The 21,743-nt window shown below is 36.4% G+C and overlaps 1 protein-coding gene across 1 annotated transcript in view; it reads right to left on the bottom strand.

The window, feature by feature from the left end:
- Positions 1-21,743, bottom strand: part of COL4A5 (collagen type IV alpha 5 chain) — a 225,602-nt gene that overhangs the window by 46,982 nt on the left and 156,877 nt on the right. The window contains exons 31-36 of the mRNA XM_008532626.2: positions 18,688-18,855; positions 17,942-18,031; positions 17,314-17,463; positions 15,523-15,621; positions 14,053-14,142; positions 13,498-13,637 (exon numbers count right to left, since the gene is read on the bottom strand). Coding sequence (XP_008530848.2) covers positions 13,498-13,637; positions 14,053-14,142; positions 15,523-15,621; positions 17,314-17,463; positions 17,942-18,031; positions 18,688-18,855 — 737 coding nt within the window. The remainder of the gene's footprint in view (positions 1-13,497; positions 13,638-14,052; positions 14,143-15,522; positions 15,622-17,313; positions 17,464-17,941; positions 18,032-18,687; positions 18,856-21,743) is intronic.

Here is a 21,743-nt window from a genome sequence, read left to right as displayed (position 1 = left end):
ATATATGGGGACATTTGCCAATTGAGACATGTTTTTCTGCTGCTATCCATTATAATTTCAGCGATGTATTATTATGGTAATTTTCATTCTGTTATATAAATGTTAAAATTAACTCAGTACAGAAAAAATATGTATGAAGAAATTTAGAAATTTTGTAAAATGGAATTTCAAACCAATGAGTCAAGAATGAAGTTTGTAACAAATGGGTTTGGGTACGTGGATATTTATTTGGAAAAAAATAAAGTTAGTTCCTCACCTCACACAACATACAGAAAAAGTCAGATGGATTAAAGATGTGAATATAAAGAAAAAATCATGAAAGTACTGGAAGAAAATGTATAGGTCTATGTAAATAATCTTAGGATATAGAAGTCTTCATAAAAATCAGAAAACTATACTCCTGATCTTTCCTATCAAATCTGCTTCTCCCAAAACCTTTCCTATCTCAGTATGTAACAACCCCGTTCTTCTAGTTGCTCAGAATAAAAAATTTAGAGTCATCCTTTATATCTCTCTTTCTCTCATATCCCAAAATCAAATCTTGCTGGCTTGAACTGGAAAATATATTCAGATTTTACTGTTTCTTATCACTTCCACTGCCACCACCCTGATACAAGCCATCAGCATCTCCAATCTGTATTATTTAAATGTATCATAACTGGTCTCATTATTTTCATCTTTATTCCTCTATGATCTACTTCCAAAACAGGATCAATGATGCTTTTTAAATTAAAGTACAATCATGTTACTCCTTCCATACCTCCCCATTTCACTCAAGAGCAAAAGTCCTTACTATGATCTACAGGCTCTACAAAATCTATTCCCCATTACCAACCTGATCTCATCTCCTGCTTAGTTTCACTTCACTCACCCTGCTTCATCCACACTAATCTCATTTATGTTCCTCAGACATGTCAGGTGTACTCCTATCTCAGGGTCTTTGAATGACTCATGGCATAAAGTCACTTGATCAATTCTTATCAGAAAAGCTTTCCCTTACTACCCTATTCAAAATGTAATAATTCTCAGCAATTCCTATCCCCAAGCATGACTTCACTTTTGGCATACCTTCTAACATACTATAAACTTATTCATTGTGTTTATTGACTAGATGTAAGCTGCATGCAGGCAGTGAGTTTATTTCATTCATGCTCTATCTTCAGCACCTAAAATAGTACATACTCAATAGATATTTTTTGAATGAATGAATGAGTGCAAAATTCACCTGCATAAAAATTTTAAACCTATACATGATGAAATGCACAGTAAAGCATGTTACAAGACAAACAACTGACTGGGAGATTGCAATATACATAATAGGCAATGGATGCATGTTTGGTATTTATAAAGTACTTCTATAAATCAAAAGGAAATATATAACCAAATCCCCTCTTAAAAAATGAGGCAAAGGCAAGTGACATCAGCAACGTGGCAGAGTGAGCTGTTCCCTTTGTCTCTCCCCTTCTGAAGTACAACTAAATGGACATTCAATGACCAACCGAGGATACCCTTACAGCACAACAGGACACCTGATACACCCATGCAGCTATACATCTGAAGATGGATGGAGTGGATCCCCAGGAAGCAGTGGATATAGGTGATCGCAACCCTCTCCCTCCTCAGCAGCAGGGAGCCAGATTATGGAACCTTACACAGTGGCTGGCGTGACTCTGAGAGGAGGCAGGGACAGCTCAGCCTGCATGTGATCACTATCCTGGCCTATGGGAGTGCCCAGCATGCCACAGCAACCACACCAGGAGGAACACTACCCATGGAGAGGCCACAGCTCAGCCATGAAAAGGAGCCTCCACTCACCAATAACAGCACCTGGTGTGACCGTAAGAGCAGGGAGGGGCAACCAGGTGCACATGCAAATGCTATCCTGGCCTGTAGGAGTGCCCACCATGCCATGGTGGCCCTTAAGAGAGAGCTCTGCCCCTAAGCACAGCTGCTGGAGTGACTGTAAGAGGAGGTGGAGGCAGCCTGGCCCACATGTCAATGCCTCTGGAGAGGTAGCCTGGCCTGCAGGAGTACTCACCATGCTCCAGGAGACTTGCCAGGGGGAACACTCCCCACAGAGGGGCTGCAGTTCAGCCCCTGTGAAGTTGCTCTGCCCACCAAGCATAGCTGCTCACCCAAACCACCAGCAACCACAGTGTTGGCCCAGACGTGTACAACCCACCCACTGAGCACAGAGGCCCCACCCCCACAAGATCGATCCACCCAGTGGCTGTGGCCAGCCTGCACAAATACAGAACAGCCACACACACACAACTTCCAGCACATGGGGCAGGATCAGAAACACAGCTCTTGCTTCCCCTCAGTGGTGGCAGGTGGAATCTGTGGCCTGATACTACCACAAATGTGCCAGCAGAGGCTCAGTTCATCAAACACCATGAAAAACTACAGTAACAATTCAGAACAGAAGGAAAATGACAAGTCTCCAGAAACAAATCCTGAAGTCACAGAAATTTACATTCTAAATGACAGAGAATTCAAAATAGCTGTCATAAAGAAACTCAAAAGTTACAATAAAATTCAGAAAGACACTTCAATGAGCTCAGGAATAAAATTAATGAGCAGAAGGAATATTTCACCAAAGAGACTGAAATGATGAAAAAAATCAAACAGAAATTCTGGATAAGAAGAAAACAATTAATGAGATAAAATAATCTAGAATCCTTAAAAAAATAGAGCTGATATTATGGAGGACAGAATTAGTGATTTAGAGGTTAGAAATATAGAAATGTTTCAAATGGAGGGGGAGAGAGAACTAAGACTTAAAAAATGAAGACAGTTTTCAAGAACTATCAGGATCAATTAGGAAAAGAAACATAAGGATTATAGGTATTCCAAAGGGAGAAGTGGGGAGAAAGGAGCAGAGAGCTTATTCAAAGAAATAATAGCTGAGAACTTCCCAAACCTGGGGAAGGGACTGGGCTTACAAGTACATGAAAGGAACAGAACTCCTAATTACATCAATGCTAAAAGACCTTCTCCAAGGCACATAATAATAAATGTGGCAAAGGTCAATGACAAAGATAAATATCAAGAGCAGCAAGGCAGAAGAAAATAATCTACAAAGGAACCTCTACCAGGCTTTCTGCAATTTCTCAGCAGAAACCTTACAGGCTAGGAGAGAATGGAATGATATATTCAAAATACTTAAAGACAAAAACTTTCAGCAAGGATACTCTATCCAGTGAAACTATCCATCAGATATGATGGCAAAATAAAAGCTTTCCCAGATAAATAAAAGCTGAGGGAATTCATCGCCACAAGAGCTCCCTTATATTGATGAAGGAAGCCCTCATACCTCAAACAAAAAGGCAAAAATTTACAAAGCTTTGAACAAGAAGATAAAGAGACAGACTAAATCAGAAAATTGCAGCTTTCTATCAGAAGAGGTTAGCAGAAAGTTAATTATAATATAAAAGATAAAGGGAAGGAAAGCATCAAGAATAAACACTTCAATTTAGTCACAAACTCACAACACAAAACAGAATAATTTGTGAAAACAATAACTCAGAAGGTGAAGAGGAAAGGGATGGAACTTGTTTAAGCTAATGGAGATAAGAGGCTATCCTAAAATGGACTATTCTCATCTATGAGATCTTTTACACAAACCTCATGGTAACCACTAAACAAAAATCAGAGCAGAGACATAATTAATAAATAAAGAGAAAACTAAGAAAACCATCACAGAAAACCACCAAACTGAAATGGCAGTCAGAAATACAAGGGAAGAGAAACAAGGGAAATACAGAGCAACCAAAAACCAAGAAATAAAATGGCAGTATTAAGTCTTCATACATCAATAATCACTCTAAAAGCAAATGGATTGACTTATCCAATCAAAAGACACAGAGTAGTTGGATGGATTAAAATACAAGACCCAACAATATGCTTCCTCCAGGAAACACATTTCAGCTCTAAAGACAAACACAGGCTTAGAGTGAAGGAATGGAAGATGATAATCCAAGCAAATGGCAAACAAGAAAGCAGGTATTGTCATACTTATATCTGACAAAGTGGACTTCCAGATAAAAAGACAATGAGAGACAAAGAAGGGCAGTATATAATGATAAATGTGACATTCCACCAAGAGGACATAACACTTACGAATATATATGTACCTAACACAGAAGCATCAAAGTAGATAAAGAAACTATTAACAGACCTAAAGGGAGAAATTAACAGCAACAAAATAGTAGTAGGGGACCTCAACACCCAACTTACACAAATGGATAGATCATCCAGACAGAAAGTCAACAAGGAAATAGTGGAATTAAATGAAACACTAGATCAGATAGACCTAATAGATATATAGAGAACATTCCATCCAAATACAGCAGAATACACATTTTTCTCAAGTGCACGTGGAACATTCTCCAAGATAGACCATACGTTGGGAAACAAGCCAAGTCTCAATAAATTTAAGAGGACTGAAATAATATCAAGCATCTTTTATGATCACAATATTATGAAACTAGAAATCAACTTCAAGAAAAAAGCTGGGAAAGTTGCAAATATGTGGAGAATAAACAACACACTACTGATCAACAATTGGATCAATTGATGAACCAAAGGAGAAATCAAAAAATACCTGGAGACAAATGAAAATACAACAAACCAACTCTATGGAATGCAGCAAAAGCAGTTCTAAGAGGGAAATGTAGAGCAATACAGGTTCACCTCAACAAACAAGAAAAACTCAAATATGTAATCCTGAACTACACCTAATAGAACTAGAAAAAGAAGAACACACAAAGCCCAAAGTCAGCAGAAGGAGGGAAATAACAAAAAATTAAAGTGCAAACAGATGAAATAAAGACTAAAAAACAGTAGAAAGGATCAATGAAAGTAAAAGCTGGTTCTTTAAGAAGATAAACAAAATTGACAAACCCTTACTCAGACTCACTAAGAAAAAAGAGAGAAGGCTCAATAAATAGAATTACAAGTGAAAGAGGAGAAATTACAATGGATACCACAGAAATATAAAGTATTATAAGAGAATACTATGAAAAGCTATATGCCAACAAATTGGATAATCTAGAAGAAATAGATAAATTCTTAGACACATACAACCTCCCAAAACTGAATCAAGAAAAAATAGAGAATCTGAATAGATCAATCACAAGTAAAGAGATTGAAACAGTAATCAACAACCTCCCAAAAGAAAAAGGTCCAGGACCAGATGGCTTCTCTGGAGAATTCTACCAAACATTCAAAGAAGATTTACTACCTATCCTTCTCAAAATATTCCAAAAAATTGAAGAAGACGGAATGCTGCCTAACTCATTCTATGAGGTCAACATCACACTGATGCCAAAACCAGACAAGGACAATAGAAAAAAGGGAAATTACAGCCAAATATTGCTGATGAATATAGATGCAAAAATTCTCCACAAAATATCAGCAAACGGAATACAGCAATACTTTAAAAGGATCATATACCATGATCAAGTGGGATTTATACCAGAGACACAGGGACGGTTCAACATCTGCAAATCAATCAAAGTGATACACTACATTAACAAAATAAGGTAAAAAAATCACATGATCATCTCAACAGATGCAGAAAAAACCATCTGACAAGATCCAACATCCACTTATGATAAAAACTCTCAATAAAATGGGTATAGAATGAAAGTACCTCAACATAATAAAGGCCATATAAAATCCACAGCCAATATGATAATCAATGGACAAAACTAAAAACCATCCCCCTGAGAACAGGAACAAGACAAGGGTGCCCACTCTCACCACTGCTATTCAACATAGTACTCGAGGTTTTGGCCAGAGCAACTAGGCAAGAAAAACAAATAAAAGATATCCAAATTGGAAAGGAAGAAGTGAAACTCTTGCTGTTTGTGGATGACATGATTTTATATATAGAAAACCCTAAAGAATCCACCAGAAAACTATTAGAAGTAATTAACAACTATAGTAAAGTTGCAGGGTACAAAATCAACTTACAAAAGGTCAGTTGCATTTCTATACACCAATAACAAACTAGCAGAAAGAGAAGTCAAGGATATAATCCCATTTACATTCACAATAAAAATAATAAAATATATAGGAATAAATTTAACCAAGGAAGAGAAAGATCTATACACTGAAACTATAAGACATTATTGAAAGCAATCAAAGAAGTCATAAAGAAATGGAAAGATATTCCATGCTCATGGATTGAAAGAATAAACATAGTTATAATGTTCATATTACCTAATGCAAACTACAGATTCAGTGCAATCCCAATCAGAATCCCAATGACCTGCCTAATGAGGGAAATAGAACAAAGAATCCTAAAATTTACATGGAATAACAAAAGACCCAGAATAGCCAAAGCAATCCTGAGAAAAAAAGAACAAAGCTGGAGGCATCTCAATCTCTGACATCAAAATATACTACAAAGCTAGAGTAATCAAAACAGCACGGTACTGGTACAAAAACAGACATGCAGATCAAGGGAACAGAATTGAAAGCCAAGAAATAAAACCACACATCTATGGATAGCTAATCTTCGACAAAGGAGACAAGAACATACAATGGAGAAAGGAAAGTCTCTCCAATAAATGATGTTAGCAAAACTGCACAGCCACATGCAAAAAAATCAAAGTAGACCATTATCTTACACCATACACAAAAATTAACTCAAAACAGATTAAAGATTTGAATGTAAGACCTGACACCATAAAACCTCTAGAAGCAACTATAGAAAGCAGTACACTCTTTGACATTGGTCTTAGCAGCATCTTTTCAAATGCCAGGTTTATTTAAATAAAGGAAAGAAAAGAAAAAATAAACAAATGAGACTAAATCAGACTAAAAAGCTTCTGCAAGGCAAGCAAAACCATGAACAAAATGAAAAGAGAAACCAACCACTGGGAGAAAATATTTGCAAATCATATATCCAACAAGGGGTTAATTTTCAAAATACATAAAGAACTCATACAACTCAACAACAAAAAAACAATCCCATCAAAAAATGGGCAGAGGGTGCGAACAGATATTTTTCCAAAGAAGATATACAGATGGCTAACTGGCACTTGAAAAGATATTCAACATTACTAATTATTAGGGAAATGCAAATCAAAACTATGAGATATCACCTTACACCTGTTAGAGTGGCTATAATTACCAAGACAAAAAATAACAAGTGTTGGAGAAGATGTGGAGAAAAGGGAACCATCATACACTGCTGGTGGGAATGCAAACTGGTGCATCCACTATGGAAAACAGTATGGAGATTTCTCAAAAAACTAAAAATAGCAATACCATATGATCCAGCTATCCCATTTCTGTGTATTTTTCCAAAGATCTTGAAATCAACAATTCAAAGAGATTTATGCACCCCTATGGTCATTCACAATAGCCAAGACATGGATGCAACCCAAGTGCCCATCAATGGATGAATGGATAAAGAAGATGTGGTATATATAAATAATGGAATACTACTCAGCCATAAAAAAGATAAAAGTGTCCCATTTGCAACAACATGGATGGATCTTGAGGGTATTATGTTAAGCCAAATTAGCCAAACAGAGAAATACAAACACCTCATGATTTCACTCATATGCAGAAGATAAACACGTGGATAAAGAGAACAGATCAGTGGTTACCAGAGGGAAGGGGGTGGGGAGTTGGTGAAAACTGGTAAAGGGGCACATATGTATGGTGACAGATAAAAAATACACGTTTGGTGGTGAGCATGATGCAGTCCATACAGAAGCTGATAAATTATAATGTATACCCAAAATTACACAATGTTATAAACTATTATGATCTCAATAAAATAATTGAAAAAAAATGAGGCAAAGAGTATGAATAGACAATTTGCAGAGGAGATACAACCATAGGAAATCTTACTTTTAACCAAGAAAATTCAAATTTAAACAATCTTAGACTACTTTTCACCCATTAGATTGACAAAATTAGAAGACTGATAACATCCAGTATTTGTAAAATGAGGAGAAAACAGAAAATTTCTTACATTGATCAAGAGAGCAAAAAGCAGTAGAGCTATTTAGTAGGAAAATTTGTCAGTAACTATCAATATTAAAAAGGCATATATACGCTGGGTTCTGGACACTCCACTCAGAATTTATTCAATGGTGATATTTACCAAATAATCTTAAGACATGTATGGAAGATATGGGTAAGAATCTTCAGTGCAACATATGTTCGTAATCATGAAAATATAGAAATAACTTTAATATTCATAATAGGTTAACTTATTTATGGGAACCCACATAGAAAATACTATATAATTATGACAAAGAATGAGGCATATATATATATGGGCTGATAAAGAAAGTTTCCTAAGATTTACTAAGTTATGATGGCTAGGTTCAGGGCAGATACATAGTATGATTTCATGTGTATAAATAAAAACATAAGATACCTACATTTGGAAGATGCAGCATCATTTCATGTATTGATAACTGAGGAAAAATGCTTCCAATCATAATTATAAGATGCATCTCAATATCAGAAATTTTAAATGTAAAAAATTGAGAGCTAAAATTAATGAAATATCTATCTTATATGGATGCATATATATGCATAAAAATCCTCTCTGGATAAGTTCAAAAGGACCTAGAAAAGTGGTTACCTTGGGGAAGAACTGTTGATTTGGGGTATTAAATGTGTGGAAAGAAGACTTCTCATTTTACATTGTTTCGTATTGGTTGATTTTTAAAATCAAGTTCATTTGTTGCAATTAATATCAAAACTTAAGGGGCCAGCCCAGTGGTGTAGTGGTTAAGTTTACGTGCTCCACTTTGGAGGCCTGGGGTTCACTGGTTCAGATCCTGGGTAGGGACCTGGCACTGCTCATCAAGCCATGCAGAGGTGGCATCCCACATAAAAGAACTAGAAGGACTTACGACTAGGATATATGACTATGTCCTGGGGCTTTGGGGGGAGGAAAAGGAGGAAGATTGGCAACAGATGTTAGCTCAGGGCCAATCTTAGAAAAAAAAAAACTTAAAAAGACAAAAATTTAAATGCACTTATCTTTTGACCCAGCAATTTCACTTTTAGGAATCTATACAGTATAAATAATGGTATATTTCCAAAGATACATGTAAAAATGTTCATTATGATATTATATGCAACAATAATGGAATATTATACAGCCATTACAAATAACGTACAACTAGGAGGGTTCAAGATGGCAGCTTAGAAGGATCCTGGACTCACTTCTTCCCACAAACACAACAAATCTATAGGTACATATGGAATAATTCACTCTGAAAAGGACCTGAAAGCTAGCTGAGCAGTGCCTCCACAATAAAAGAAAATAGGGCCACACTGAGACCAGTTGGATATGTGGAAACACATCAAAAGAAACTCCACCCCAGGCGTGGCTATCCAGAGTCAGGAGGGATCTTATAATATGGAGCTTGTCCCTGGAGAGTGAGTGGGTTGTGCCGCACATTGGGCACTCCAACCCTCAGGACCTGCACCAGAGATGAGCCCCCAAAACATCTGGCCTTGAAAACCAATGAGGCTTACTTCCAGGAGAACCATAGAGCTACAAGGAACAGAAAATCTGCTTTAATGAGATCACACACAGATTCACTCACCCAGGCACCTGGTGCAAAAGCAATAGTTTGAAATGCGCCTAGACCATATGCAAAGGAGAGTCATTTGTTAATCTCAAACTGTCTCTGCTGGAGAGGCAAAAACCTGTTAGGATTTCTTCTGGGGATGGAGGTACTAGTGGGTGCCAAAAAATGCAAAAAGCATTCTCCTTCTGTCCTGTTGATGTCAGTGCTGATCAGCACCATTTTCACACCCACCCCTCTAGCCTGCTCTCTCCACTGGGAGTGCCCCACTCCTGTACCCTGCAGCCACAGCTTGCCCTGCCCCCCACAAACCACAGCCAGGCTGACTGCTCCAGCAGGCAGGCATGCATAGCCCACACAAGGGATGCCCTTTGATTGCCTGCCTCTGGTGGCCAGGGAGAATTGTGTTTCTGGGCCCCACAGACCGGAAACAATCAGAGAGACAGTTCTTGGCAAACTACCACCCCCAGGACACTGCACAAACAGCAGACTGAAACACATCCACAGTCTTCACATGAAAAAGGCCTATTTTCTTGTCCTGGAGCTTCAGCTTGAGGGGAAGGCCACAGGTTTGCCACACATCTAGAGGTTACAGAGGCACTCCAACAGAACGCTGGTAGGGAAAAACCATATTAGCACTCTCCCTTGGCCTTGCCACAGCTGGCTGATTCCTACCAGAAAGGAGCTTATATGCATATATAAAGCCACACTTTTGCAACTGTTGCCTAGGAGACACTTCGGATCTCCTGGTCTGGAAGTCAACAGGGTTTATGATTTCAGACCCGCAAACTGTATATATTTGTATACCTTAAAAGCTGCTGCCTGAGGAGATGGCTTACGATTAGCCTGAAACTATGCACTGTCTGAGATCCCTCCCTTTGGAACACTGACAGGTCTTAGCACACTCTCAACAACTGAGATCTAGTAAGGACAAATCAGGCTACCTAGACAATCAACAAGGCCTAAGGGATAACCAAAAGCTAGGGCAAGATTGAATGATAAGGTTCATAAGGTGAAAATCATATGATATCTCAATAGACAAAGAAAAAGCATTTGACAAAATTTAACATTTATTTATGATAAAAACTCTTAGCAAAGTGGGTATAGAGGGAACATACCTCCAGCTAAAGCAATCTTGAGAAAGAAGAACAAAGCTGGAGGTATCATGTACCTTGATTTCAAACTATATTACAAAGCTATAGAAATCAAAATAGTATGGTATTGGCATAAAAACAGACTACATAGATCAATGAAACAGAATACATAGCTGAGAAATAAACCCATACATACACAGTCAATTATTTTACAACAAAGGAGCCAAGAATATACAGTGGGGAAGGAGAGTCTCTTTAATAAACGATGTTAGGAAAACTGAACAGTCACATGCAAAAGAATGAAACCAGACACTATCTTACACAATACACAAAAGTTAGTTCAGAATGGATTAAAAATTTGAATATAAGACCTGAAACCATAAAAGTCCTAGGAGAAAACAGAGGCAGTAAGCTCCTGGACACTGGTCTTAGTGATTTTCTTTTGGATCTGACTCCAAAGGCAATGGAAACAAAAGCAAAAATAAACAAATTGGATTACATCAAACTAAAAAAGTTTCTGTACAGCAAAAGAAACCATCAACAAAATGAAAAGGCAACCTACTGAATGGGAGAAAATATTTGCAAATCATATATTTAATAAGGGGTTAAGATCTAAAACATATAAAGAACTCATATAACCCCACAACAAAAAGCAAACAACCTGATTAAAAAATGGGCAGAGGACCTGATTAAACATTTTTCCAAAGAAGACATACAGATGGCTAACAGGTACATGAAAGGATGTTCAACGTCACTAATTATCAGGGGAACGCAAATCAAAATTACAATGAGACATCACATCACACATTTTAGATTGGCTATTATCAAAAAGACAAGAAATAACAAGTGTTGAAGAGGATGCGGAGAAAACGGAACCCTTGTAAACAGCTGGTCAGAATGCAAATTGGTGCAGCCACTATGGAAAAGAGTATTCAGATTCATCAAAAATAGAACTACCATATGATCTAGCTATTCCACTTCTGTGTAGTCATTCAAGGAATACGAAAACACTAATTTGAAAAGATATATTCACTCCTATGTTCACTGCAGCATTATTTCCAATAGCCAAGAAATGGAAACAACCCAAGTGTCTATCAATGGATGAATGGATAAAGAAGACACGGAATATACATACAATTAAACACTACTCAGCCATAATAAAGAAGGAAATCTTGCCATTTTTGACAACATGGATGGACCTTGAGGGTATTATGCTAAGTGAAATAGGGCAGATGGAGAAAGACAAATACCATATGATTTCACTTACACATGGAATCTAAAAAAAACCAAATGAACAAACAAAACAAAACAAAAACAAACTCATAGATACACAGAACAGATTGGTGGTTACCAGAGAGGAAGGGGGTTATGGGGTGGGTGAAATGGGTGAAGGGGCTCATTTGTATAGTGATGGATGGTAACCAAACTTATGGTGATGATCACTTTGTAGTGTATACAAATATCAAATTATAATGTTGTACACCTGAAACTTATACAATGTTATATATTAATTTTACCTCAATAAAAAGAATAATGTACAATGACAAAGAAAATTGTCTAAGATACATTGAATAAAGAAAGATTAAAAGATATGTGATAAAGCAACATACAGAATAGTGTGTTCTATGACTCTACATACATGCAATGCATAGAAAAACCAAAATTCTGTGAGTGTGTGTGTATATATATATATATAAAATATGTAGAGGAAGTGATTCAAATATACACACCAACTATTAACAGTGGCTCTCTATGGGGAAGTGAATAGAATAAAGAAGAGATGTTCTGAAGAAGATTTTCACTTTTATCCTTGATATGCCTGTATTATTATTTTAATAAAAATATGTATTCATGCATTATTGATAAAATTTAAATAGAATAGGAAAAAATTAAAGTTCATTTCAATAAACTTTATATTGTTAAACCGCAATTAATATGCAGAAACTTCTCTTGATTATCTTTTATGATACGTTGATCGACTAAGGCAATCAAACTATATTCTTTCTGTATACCATTAAAAAGAAATTATCTTTAAAATATTATTCAGTAAATTCTTATCTCAGTGGCAATTTTCACTAATTCCATGGAAGTCGAGTTACACAATTCCTTTTCTAATACTCCCTAGCTTTGTGCTCTAAATGAATGATTAAAACAATGTTATAAGACAAACAATTGACTGGGAGAAAATAATTGCAACATGTATAATAGACAACGGATGCATCTCCGCTAGCTATAAAATACTTTTACAAATCAGTAAGAGTTGTTATCTTTTCACATGGACCTAAGCACTTATCAAATATTTGTTGACCACAATGATTCTAAAACAAGTTCTAAATTTGATTGCTTGAGAAACAAAAACAAAGTTTTCACATTGACCAGAGGCATAGAGAGATATGTAAAACTGTTTTTAGGGAATTACCTTAGATATGCGGTTAAGAATATTACTGAACTTTCATTAATTACAGAAGTTACTTTATTTATAAGTCTACACAAATTAGTTAGTAGTAATAATAGGACAAAGATCAACAACTCCATCACTAAAAAGGGAAAAGAAAATCAATACCAGGCAGAAATATACTTTTGGTTTACCAAAACATACTCAGAGATTAAGATAGAGGGAAAACAGAGGATGAGAAAGATTTGCCCCATTTTTAGACTGGCTGAAAACCCTAGAACATATCTTCTGACAATATCAGAGAAAAGAGGAATTAATTTCTTGCCCATAATATACTATGTCATTCTATACTTTGTTTAAAGAAGAATTAGGAACAAGCACAGTATCAAAGAAAAGTCACATTTGCTCAGGCATATGCCTAGAGTAGGATTACCTTTGGGCCAGGAAGACCAGGAAGACCAATGCCTGAAACACCAGGATCACCTTTTTCTCCTTTCTGTCCAGGTAATCCTGGGGTGCCAGGTTGTCCAGGAATTCCAGGAGATCCAGGAGACCCTTTCACACCCTGAGGGCCTGCCAAAAACATGTAACATGCAATATTTTACAAAATATACTTTATTCATGGTGTATCTGTGATGCATATGACCAAGCAAAAAGATTTTAAAAAAGAACTCTGAAAATTCTGTTATATAATAATGAGCTTTACAACCAGGATTATATAAAAGCCTATTTTTTAAGGAAGTCTAAGTGAAAGGGGTACAGCTGGGGAAAAGACATAAGTTTGTGAATTCTTACTTTTAAGGTTTCTAAAACTTTGTCCCTTAATTCCTATTTCAAATATTTGTGTAATGAGAGAGCTCTACCCACTAATTACCTTAGATATTGTCTCAGTTTGATTCTATCAAGATCAGTCTCTTTGCTGGTAACAAAGATAGTGAACCATCTTCCATTAATGGGACTAAATATCTGGGAGATTTTAAACACTCACCTGGAAAACCCATATCACCTATGTTTCCTTTAAGTCCAGGAGGTCCTGTAAGTCCTGGCGTCCCAGGGGGACCAGGGTTACCCTTGGGGCCTAGAAAAGTCAAATTGGTAAAATTAAGACAAGTCAGCAATATTGAAGTTGCTTGGTTTCTTGCAATGGGTCATAATCATAATTAAAATGCAAGTATGGGCTTGGATGTATCAAATCTTAATATGTGATTAAGTTCCAAGAATCTAATTCAGCATAAAACAGGCAAGAGGTACCTAAGAAATCTTCTTAGGAAAATATTACAATATAATCATGGTAATAGAGGTCTCCTATTACAAATTTATTTTAAGAACACAAGAATTTTGCCAGGACACCTTGTTCCTTGCTTTAAAACAATTCCAGTCGCCTGAAGTCCTATTTGTTGTATGTACGCAACTACCCTTATTGCATTTCTCACAGATAAATCCAATATAATGAGTCTGTTTTCAAAAGATTCAGAAGTGGCTTTCCTATGTAGAGTCTGACTATGTGAGACCAGGAAGAGGAAAGTGGTTACCTGTCATGATGTACCTCCAGTTTGTTACGCCAGGGATAGATAGGGGTTGATGGGGAGGGGTACTGGATTTTCACCCCTAACAGTCATGGTTGCTCTGTTTACACATTTTTCCCAGAACTTAGGTGCCTGAGCTCTGTGGTATCACTTACGTATTTTCCAAGGACCAAAATGTTGCCTTAAACATTTATTTATTTTTTTCTTTCACACTGATTTCCAACTTGGGGAAGAGAACACTGAAGATATGAAGTATAGAAAAGGAGAGAATTTCTCTTTCCAACTACACCAAGGCAATGTAGTGCAGAGTCTAGAATAGAACAGCTGACCTAAAGGGATCTTATGACGATGGGAACCAGAAGCTCTTTATTCCTTAGGGGCCCAATTTAAAAAAATGGCTTAAGAAGCAGCATGAAAGAGTTTTATTAGAAATTATAAAAATCCACGTTGACTATAAGGGTGATTAACGCTGTAACAGACTACCAGGGCAGGTTGTGACATTTTCATTCCTAGAAAATTTTCAAGATAGAATCTGCAGCCATCTGTTTTACATGGTTTAATGACTGACTTGTTTGAAGGAAAGAACTGGAAAAGGTGAATTCTTCTTCTACCAGATAATTGCCTTATTTACATATGTTGCAATGTATGTAAATAAAACACAGTACTTTACTTGGATGGACTTCTGATTCTATGTATATTCTGTTGCCACAAAAGAAGAAATTGAGCAAAGTAAAATATCCTACAAATCTTGCTTGTTGACACTTGGGCCAAATGGCAACATTTTTGCTAAGGGAGAGCTCCATATCTTAGCAGCTACCCAAGCATATTGTCATGACCAGATCCAAAACATCATCACACATGATAAATACATAATTACTTTTCCAGGGTTCAGGATGAGCTATCCAATTGCTATGGGGGTCTATCATACTTACCTGATGGTCCTGGTAATCCAGGTTGTCCACTCAGTCCAGGTTGCCCTGGGTCTCCAGGCAGACCCTGGTAACCTTTTGGCCCTGAAATTCCAGGAATACCTTCCAAGGATGAGTATAAGAAAGACAAGTTAGGCTGATATCATTAATCCATTAAATGAATTTGATCAAGCAAGCTACCCAAATTCTGAACTATGATGAAAATACAGGAACCAGTGATATTCTGATACAGTATGTACCAATAGCGCTGGATTCATACTAAAATCCTCCACCTTTTTTTAGCTGCTGTTAAGAAATGCAGAGAACTCAATAATTAAGTCACTTTCCTCTTTAGGCCTCCATTTCTTACACTGTAAAATGAAGGAATTGGGGCAAATTATCTCTAGGCTCTCTCTTAGATTCTACAACTATTTTTAATACCCCTATATTAGAGGCAAGTATAGTTTACTGCCTCTAATTTACAGAAGGCATAATTGAAAGAGAAGTCTTGCAAGGAGTAAGTCAAGAAAGATACCTCATTTTAGCAATAATAAAAAATTAGGTGGCTCTGCTTCTTTCGTGACTACATATGAAACTACAGTAATGTTGTAAACTCTTTTTTGAGGAAAAATCCCAAGTCCTGCTCATAAGGAAACGTGTAACATCTGTACACACACACACACACACAAACAAACACATGAACTGCCAATATTAATGGTTACAACACAAAAAGAGCCACAAATTTTACTATAAGCTGCAAACAAGCATAGCTAGTTTTAAAGTCCCAAGTTGTTTGAAAGGTTATTCTGTATAGATTGAATTGTAAGTGCTTTATTTATTAATTTGTGCTTATCCATATTTTCTGATGCTTTGTTATGAATATGTTATGCTTCTATAAAAAGAAAAAAGAACTTTTTTATTCAAAAAATCATTGCTATACTTCATACATTATGTGCTTCTAATAAAACAACTATAATAACACAGTTGTTCCCTAGACCCACTTTCAGCTATCTCCCCCAGGGCTGAGTTTGGCTGTTCATAGTCCAATACTTGTTTATTCTGCCAAAGTAGAATAACAATGAACTGTATCTAAAAGCCAAGTATGATATGGATGTGAAAACCCTGCAGAGTTACAATGTACCACTCATCCCTATCTGGTTTCAAGGGAAAAAAATTTAAAGAATCAGCAAATTTCCCAAACACTGAAATCTGTTCTTTAAGTGATTCTATTTATACACCCTTTTCTCTCGACCATTATTCTTTTTTTTAAAAAATACATTTTTATCTATTTGTTTTTGAGGAAGACTGGCCCTGAGCTAACATCTGCTGCCAATTCTCCTTTTTTTGCTGAGAAAGACTGGTCCTGAGCTAACATCCATGCCCATCTTCCTCTACTTTATATGTGGGACCCCTGCCACTGTATGGCTTGACAAGTGGTGCCATGTCTGCACCCGGAATCCAAACCAGCAAACCCTGGGCCACCGAAGGGGAACATATGAACTTAAGCGCTGCGCCACTGGACTAGCCCCCTCAATCATTATTCTATACTACTTCCTGGAAGGCCTGAAAGTGACTGTCTAAGTCTATTTTAACACCTCATGGCTGTGATAGATAAACTATTAAGAAAATATTCAAACAAAAGTTGATCAGTGAAATAGTGCAAATCAAGTGAAAATTAATTTTCATTACCAAAATTTGATGCATCTAAGTGCCTTTTGGTGATGAATCCTGGACTACAAATCACTTTTCATGCCATTAAAAATTAAACTTCAGATATACCAGGAATCACATTCATAAATAAATGCATTCACTCACCTGGTAAGCCAGGGTCCCCCTTCTCTCCTTTTAAGCCCAGCAGATCTGGATCCATTGGTCCAGGAGGGCCTGGAAGGCCAGGCTCTCCTTTACCACCTTTCACTCCTGCAGGGCCAGGAGGTCCTGGCTGACCCTGTAAACCGTCATCACCTAAAACCAACATGTGTGGGGAAGACACAACAGATCAGATTCATTCATCCAGGATTAATGCATACAAAGATTATCCATACGTTCCATAGTTGGGTAGGCTGCTGACCACCCAAAACATTTATGCACCTTGGTTATTGTCTATGAATAACTTGAACTCACATATATTTTTATACTCAAATAATAATATCTCTTTCTTCTGGGATTCTTTGACAATTACAGAGACTGTAAAAAACTTATCAAAATGTAAACCCTGTATTTTGTTATTTTGAGCTAAGCATTTACCGTGTTTCATGGTATCCAAACCAAGCATGCCACCAAATTGAAAACAGGACCTATTTAAATGCTACGTCACATAGAAACAAAATACAAGTAAGCATTGTTCATTTTAAAGCAGTCAAATAAAAATATTCCAAATTTACATAAAGCAATGTTTAATTTTCACTCTTACACGCATCTGTCAGCAAACTCTGAACATTACCTTTGAGACCAGGAACACCACTCCTGCCAGGAATTCCCAAAGGTCCTGGTGGGCCTGGAGGTCCCATCATACCCATTTCACCTTTGGCACCTTTGAAGAATATCAACAAGTAACTTTTACCTTTCCTTGACCTTGGAAAGATAAATGATAAGTTTTAAGATATCAACTGGAAAACTATTGAGGGTTGGGAGGGAAGCTACTAAGTTTTACCCTTCTCAACTATTGTAAACTTAGTGATCACTATTGTCAACATCCATGAATAAAAAGACTCACTGGGAAGCTAATCTCCAAAGATGGCCCTCCAATGAACCACACTTCGGATAATGCACTACGGATAATGAGGTACCATGTGAAGAGACCAAGGAACACTCAGGTGTCAGATAAGTGCCATCTTGGAAGTAGATCCTTCACCACTAACCACTCCATCTGGTGCCATGTGGATGAGAGATAGATGACCCCATCAAGTCATCACTTACTTCCTGACCCACAAAATCTTGAGCAAAATAAAAAGGTTGATTTAGGTCGTTAAACTTTGGGGTCATTTGTTATACAGCAATATACAACTGGAGCTCTCACAGAAAAAAAGTCTAATGCAAATAGCAAAGTGGGTTTCTTGCAATCAGACATTTAACACTTTTCCTTAAGAGAGAGTGTCAATTCAGAAAAGTACAGGAGAATAATATACCAGAATCATATTAATTTGAATTTCCTAAATCCAAAACCAGAGAAAACCTTAAACAAATTACCTGGAAAGCCAGAGGCACCTGCTTTTCCTGGGAGCCCTGGTGATCCTGGGGGTCCCATAGGACCAGGCGCTCCGGGGAGTCCTGGACTGCCTCTCTCACCAGGGGGTCCTGGAACATCAAATCCAGGAGGCCCTGGATCTCCCTTCTCTCCTGGTATTCCATGCAAGCCTAGTTAATACATCAATATTAACAAGTATTGAAGCAGTTTTAAGAGATGTATCTGATTATTTTTCTAGCAAACATGTGATAGAATCCTGTGTATAACAAAACGAATAGTGAATTAGAGATACTTTTGGCATCGTGCACATAAAATTACCTAACAATCAAACTTTAGGATTTTTCAAGCATGTTTCTCTAAGAAAGTGCTTCTCAAACTATTTTTGGTGAAAGACTAATTTTTTCTTAATTCCTAGTCCATCATGGACTAATATTTTTAATAAAATACAGTAAAAATTACTAAAAACTAAAATAAAACACCAAAGGCATACAAAACACAAGCCTACTGTTTGACTATTGTATTTAACAAATATAATTACACTGTCAAATTGCTATAAAGGTTTCTAAATGCTTACTCTCAATTTCTTCTAATTCCAATGCAGACTGGTAACAAACAGTTTGTGATTCGACACTGGTCCGTTGACCATGCTTGGATTTGCATTCCTCTACCGTATTATGAATTATTGGGATATGTTTCCATAATCCATAAAAATGATTAATTACTGAATAAGTCAGTTACATGGACCCTCTTGACTTGTTTTGCCTTTGTTTTACATGTTGTTTTAATAAGACATCACCCTTAATTTTTGCTGTTAACTTTTGTTTCTTGGTATTCCAACCAGGATTTTACAGAAAAAGTACGACATTGCCAAAATATTTAACCTTAGCAAGTCTCTGTAAAATTGAACTACTCCAAAAAACAAGATGGTTAAAAAAGAATACATTTAGGGAAAAGAATTAAACTACAAACATGGTGCAAGTTCCGACTCCAATACCTATCAGTTATGTGACTTAGTGAGTCACTTAATGTCGTTGGTCCTCATCTGTTAAATAGGGATATGCGGTAACTGACTGGAAGCTGGGGGCTGAGCCAGGTGACCATTCCAAGTGTCCCTTCAACAATAAGATCTGATTTTATTGTTGAAGATTCATAGGCAATTATTTTTATAAGAGAGCAAGATGCTGCTGTTAGATGTTATATACCAGCATGTCCTTAAACTGATAAAATTCAATTTGAAGATTAGAGAATTCCATTTAGTTGGCACAGTGGTGGTGGTTCCAATGCTGCCATTTCAAAGCAAAATACTATAAAAAGGAAAGAGAGATTTTATATTATTATATTTGCGAAGTATGATGAGATACCTAATAATGAGCACTATTATAGCTCTACATGGATCACTGCCTGTTGTTATATTATAGCCCAAGTAGTTTTTTAATAGCTGAGTTTTCAAGATAACTAATTTGTCCTTTGAAATATGGTTCAAGAGAACAGTTCTACAAAATAATGAAAAGAAATCAAAGACTTAAATCTGGAAAAATCTGTTTGTTTTCCAAGTTGAAAGTTTTACTTTAAGATATGGCTTTTGAGAAAGAACTACAGTACCTGGTAGACCTGAAGTTCAAGAGGCAGGGAGTTACAGTTCAGCAGCAAGATGAGCCACCCAAGCAGAAGCAAGTTGCAAAAAGATTCATCAGGTTAGGAAACAAAACTAAGCATGTAAAGATTAGAACAAAAAAATCTACAAATAGAAGTTATTAGATATTGATTCTCTACTATGATATATTAGTAATGGGTAAAGAAACTTATTTTAGGCATTCACTCAGATTTTCATATAGCATATTCTATAAATCAAATGTATTTGCCAATAGAGACACAATAAAACATTTGCATTCACAAAATTAATACTTTTTGATTAAGATCAGCTTTATGCTCTTGTTTATCTCTGATCTTTATATTGCTTTGAATAACCATTTTGGAATTTGAGCTCCGAAAGGTTAGTGAGAATTGAAAAATTAATTTGATTTTATATTATAACAGGTTATGGAAAAGAGAACTCAAGAATTATTAGTGGATGACTATGATTAAACAACCTACATGTACTAGGCAAGGATTTCTTTCTTCATTGCTATTAGTAGTAGTAGTAACAGATATTATGCTGCACTTTCCACAGAATAGATCTTTTCCACGAATACTGTCAGGAATAGACATCCTGGTAAAATCCAGGATAAAGCAAGTCAATATAAATTCAAAAGCTCTGCTGAATCTCCTTACACAATAACAAGAATTATATGGATATATCTATAGAAGCTAAGCACATTAGGGATGTATAGAAGTTCCAAATTTATTGGCAGCCAAATGGAACCAGTTAACGGAAAAAAAGGGAAAATTTCAAAAACATATATTATCTGTGAGAACTTCACACACACACACTGCCCAAGGGTTTTATAGCCAAAAAAAGTTAGAAAACTATATAATGTGCTCTCCATCTATGAAAATGACACGACTAATTCCTTGTTTCTTTGATTCACATTAGTAGTGATGAGCTTGAACTGATTCAGGCATGCCTTTTTTCCTTAGACTGGGCAAGCATTACAACACATTTGGCTCAGGATAGGGTATGACCTGTGGGCATGGAATTGAGTATGTTTAAGTGATCTCTAAAAAGATTCACTAAAGTAGTAATCTTCTCACTAATAGCCAGATCAAATAACAAGAATCAACAACTTCCATTTCTGCCTAGGTTACTAGAGCATTGGAGGAAATGCATTTTGCTTCTTGTCCCTTGGCATTTTTTCTTTTATTTCCCTGCTGTCAAATGAGGAATTGATATTCAACAGGTCCTTAATTCATAAACAAGCATTAAACTGTATAGCCTGCCTTGGGAAAGAGAATGACAAATAGTAAAGCTTAATTAAATAAGAGTAGAAAACTGGAGTCAAAAGAAAAGCTCAAAAAGTATAATGCGAAAACTTTACACTGGAGAGATGACGATATAGAATACTTTGCATTAAGTTTAAATTAAACACAGCAAGTATATTAAATAAGCTTCTTATTTAAA

Source organism: Equus przewalskii, chromosome X, assembly GCF_037783145.1.
Source record: "Equus przewalskii isolate Varuska chromosome X, EquPr2, whole genome shotgun sequence".
In the NCBI taxonomy this organism is placed as follows: Eukaryota; Metazoa; Chordata; class Mammalia; order Perissodactyla; family Equidae; genus Equus; species Equus przewalskii.
The sequence above is the reverse complement of the archived record's forward strand: the minus strand, read 5'-3'. Positions and strand labels throughout refer to the sequence as shown.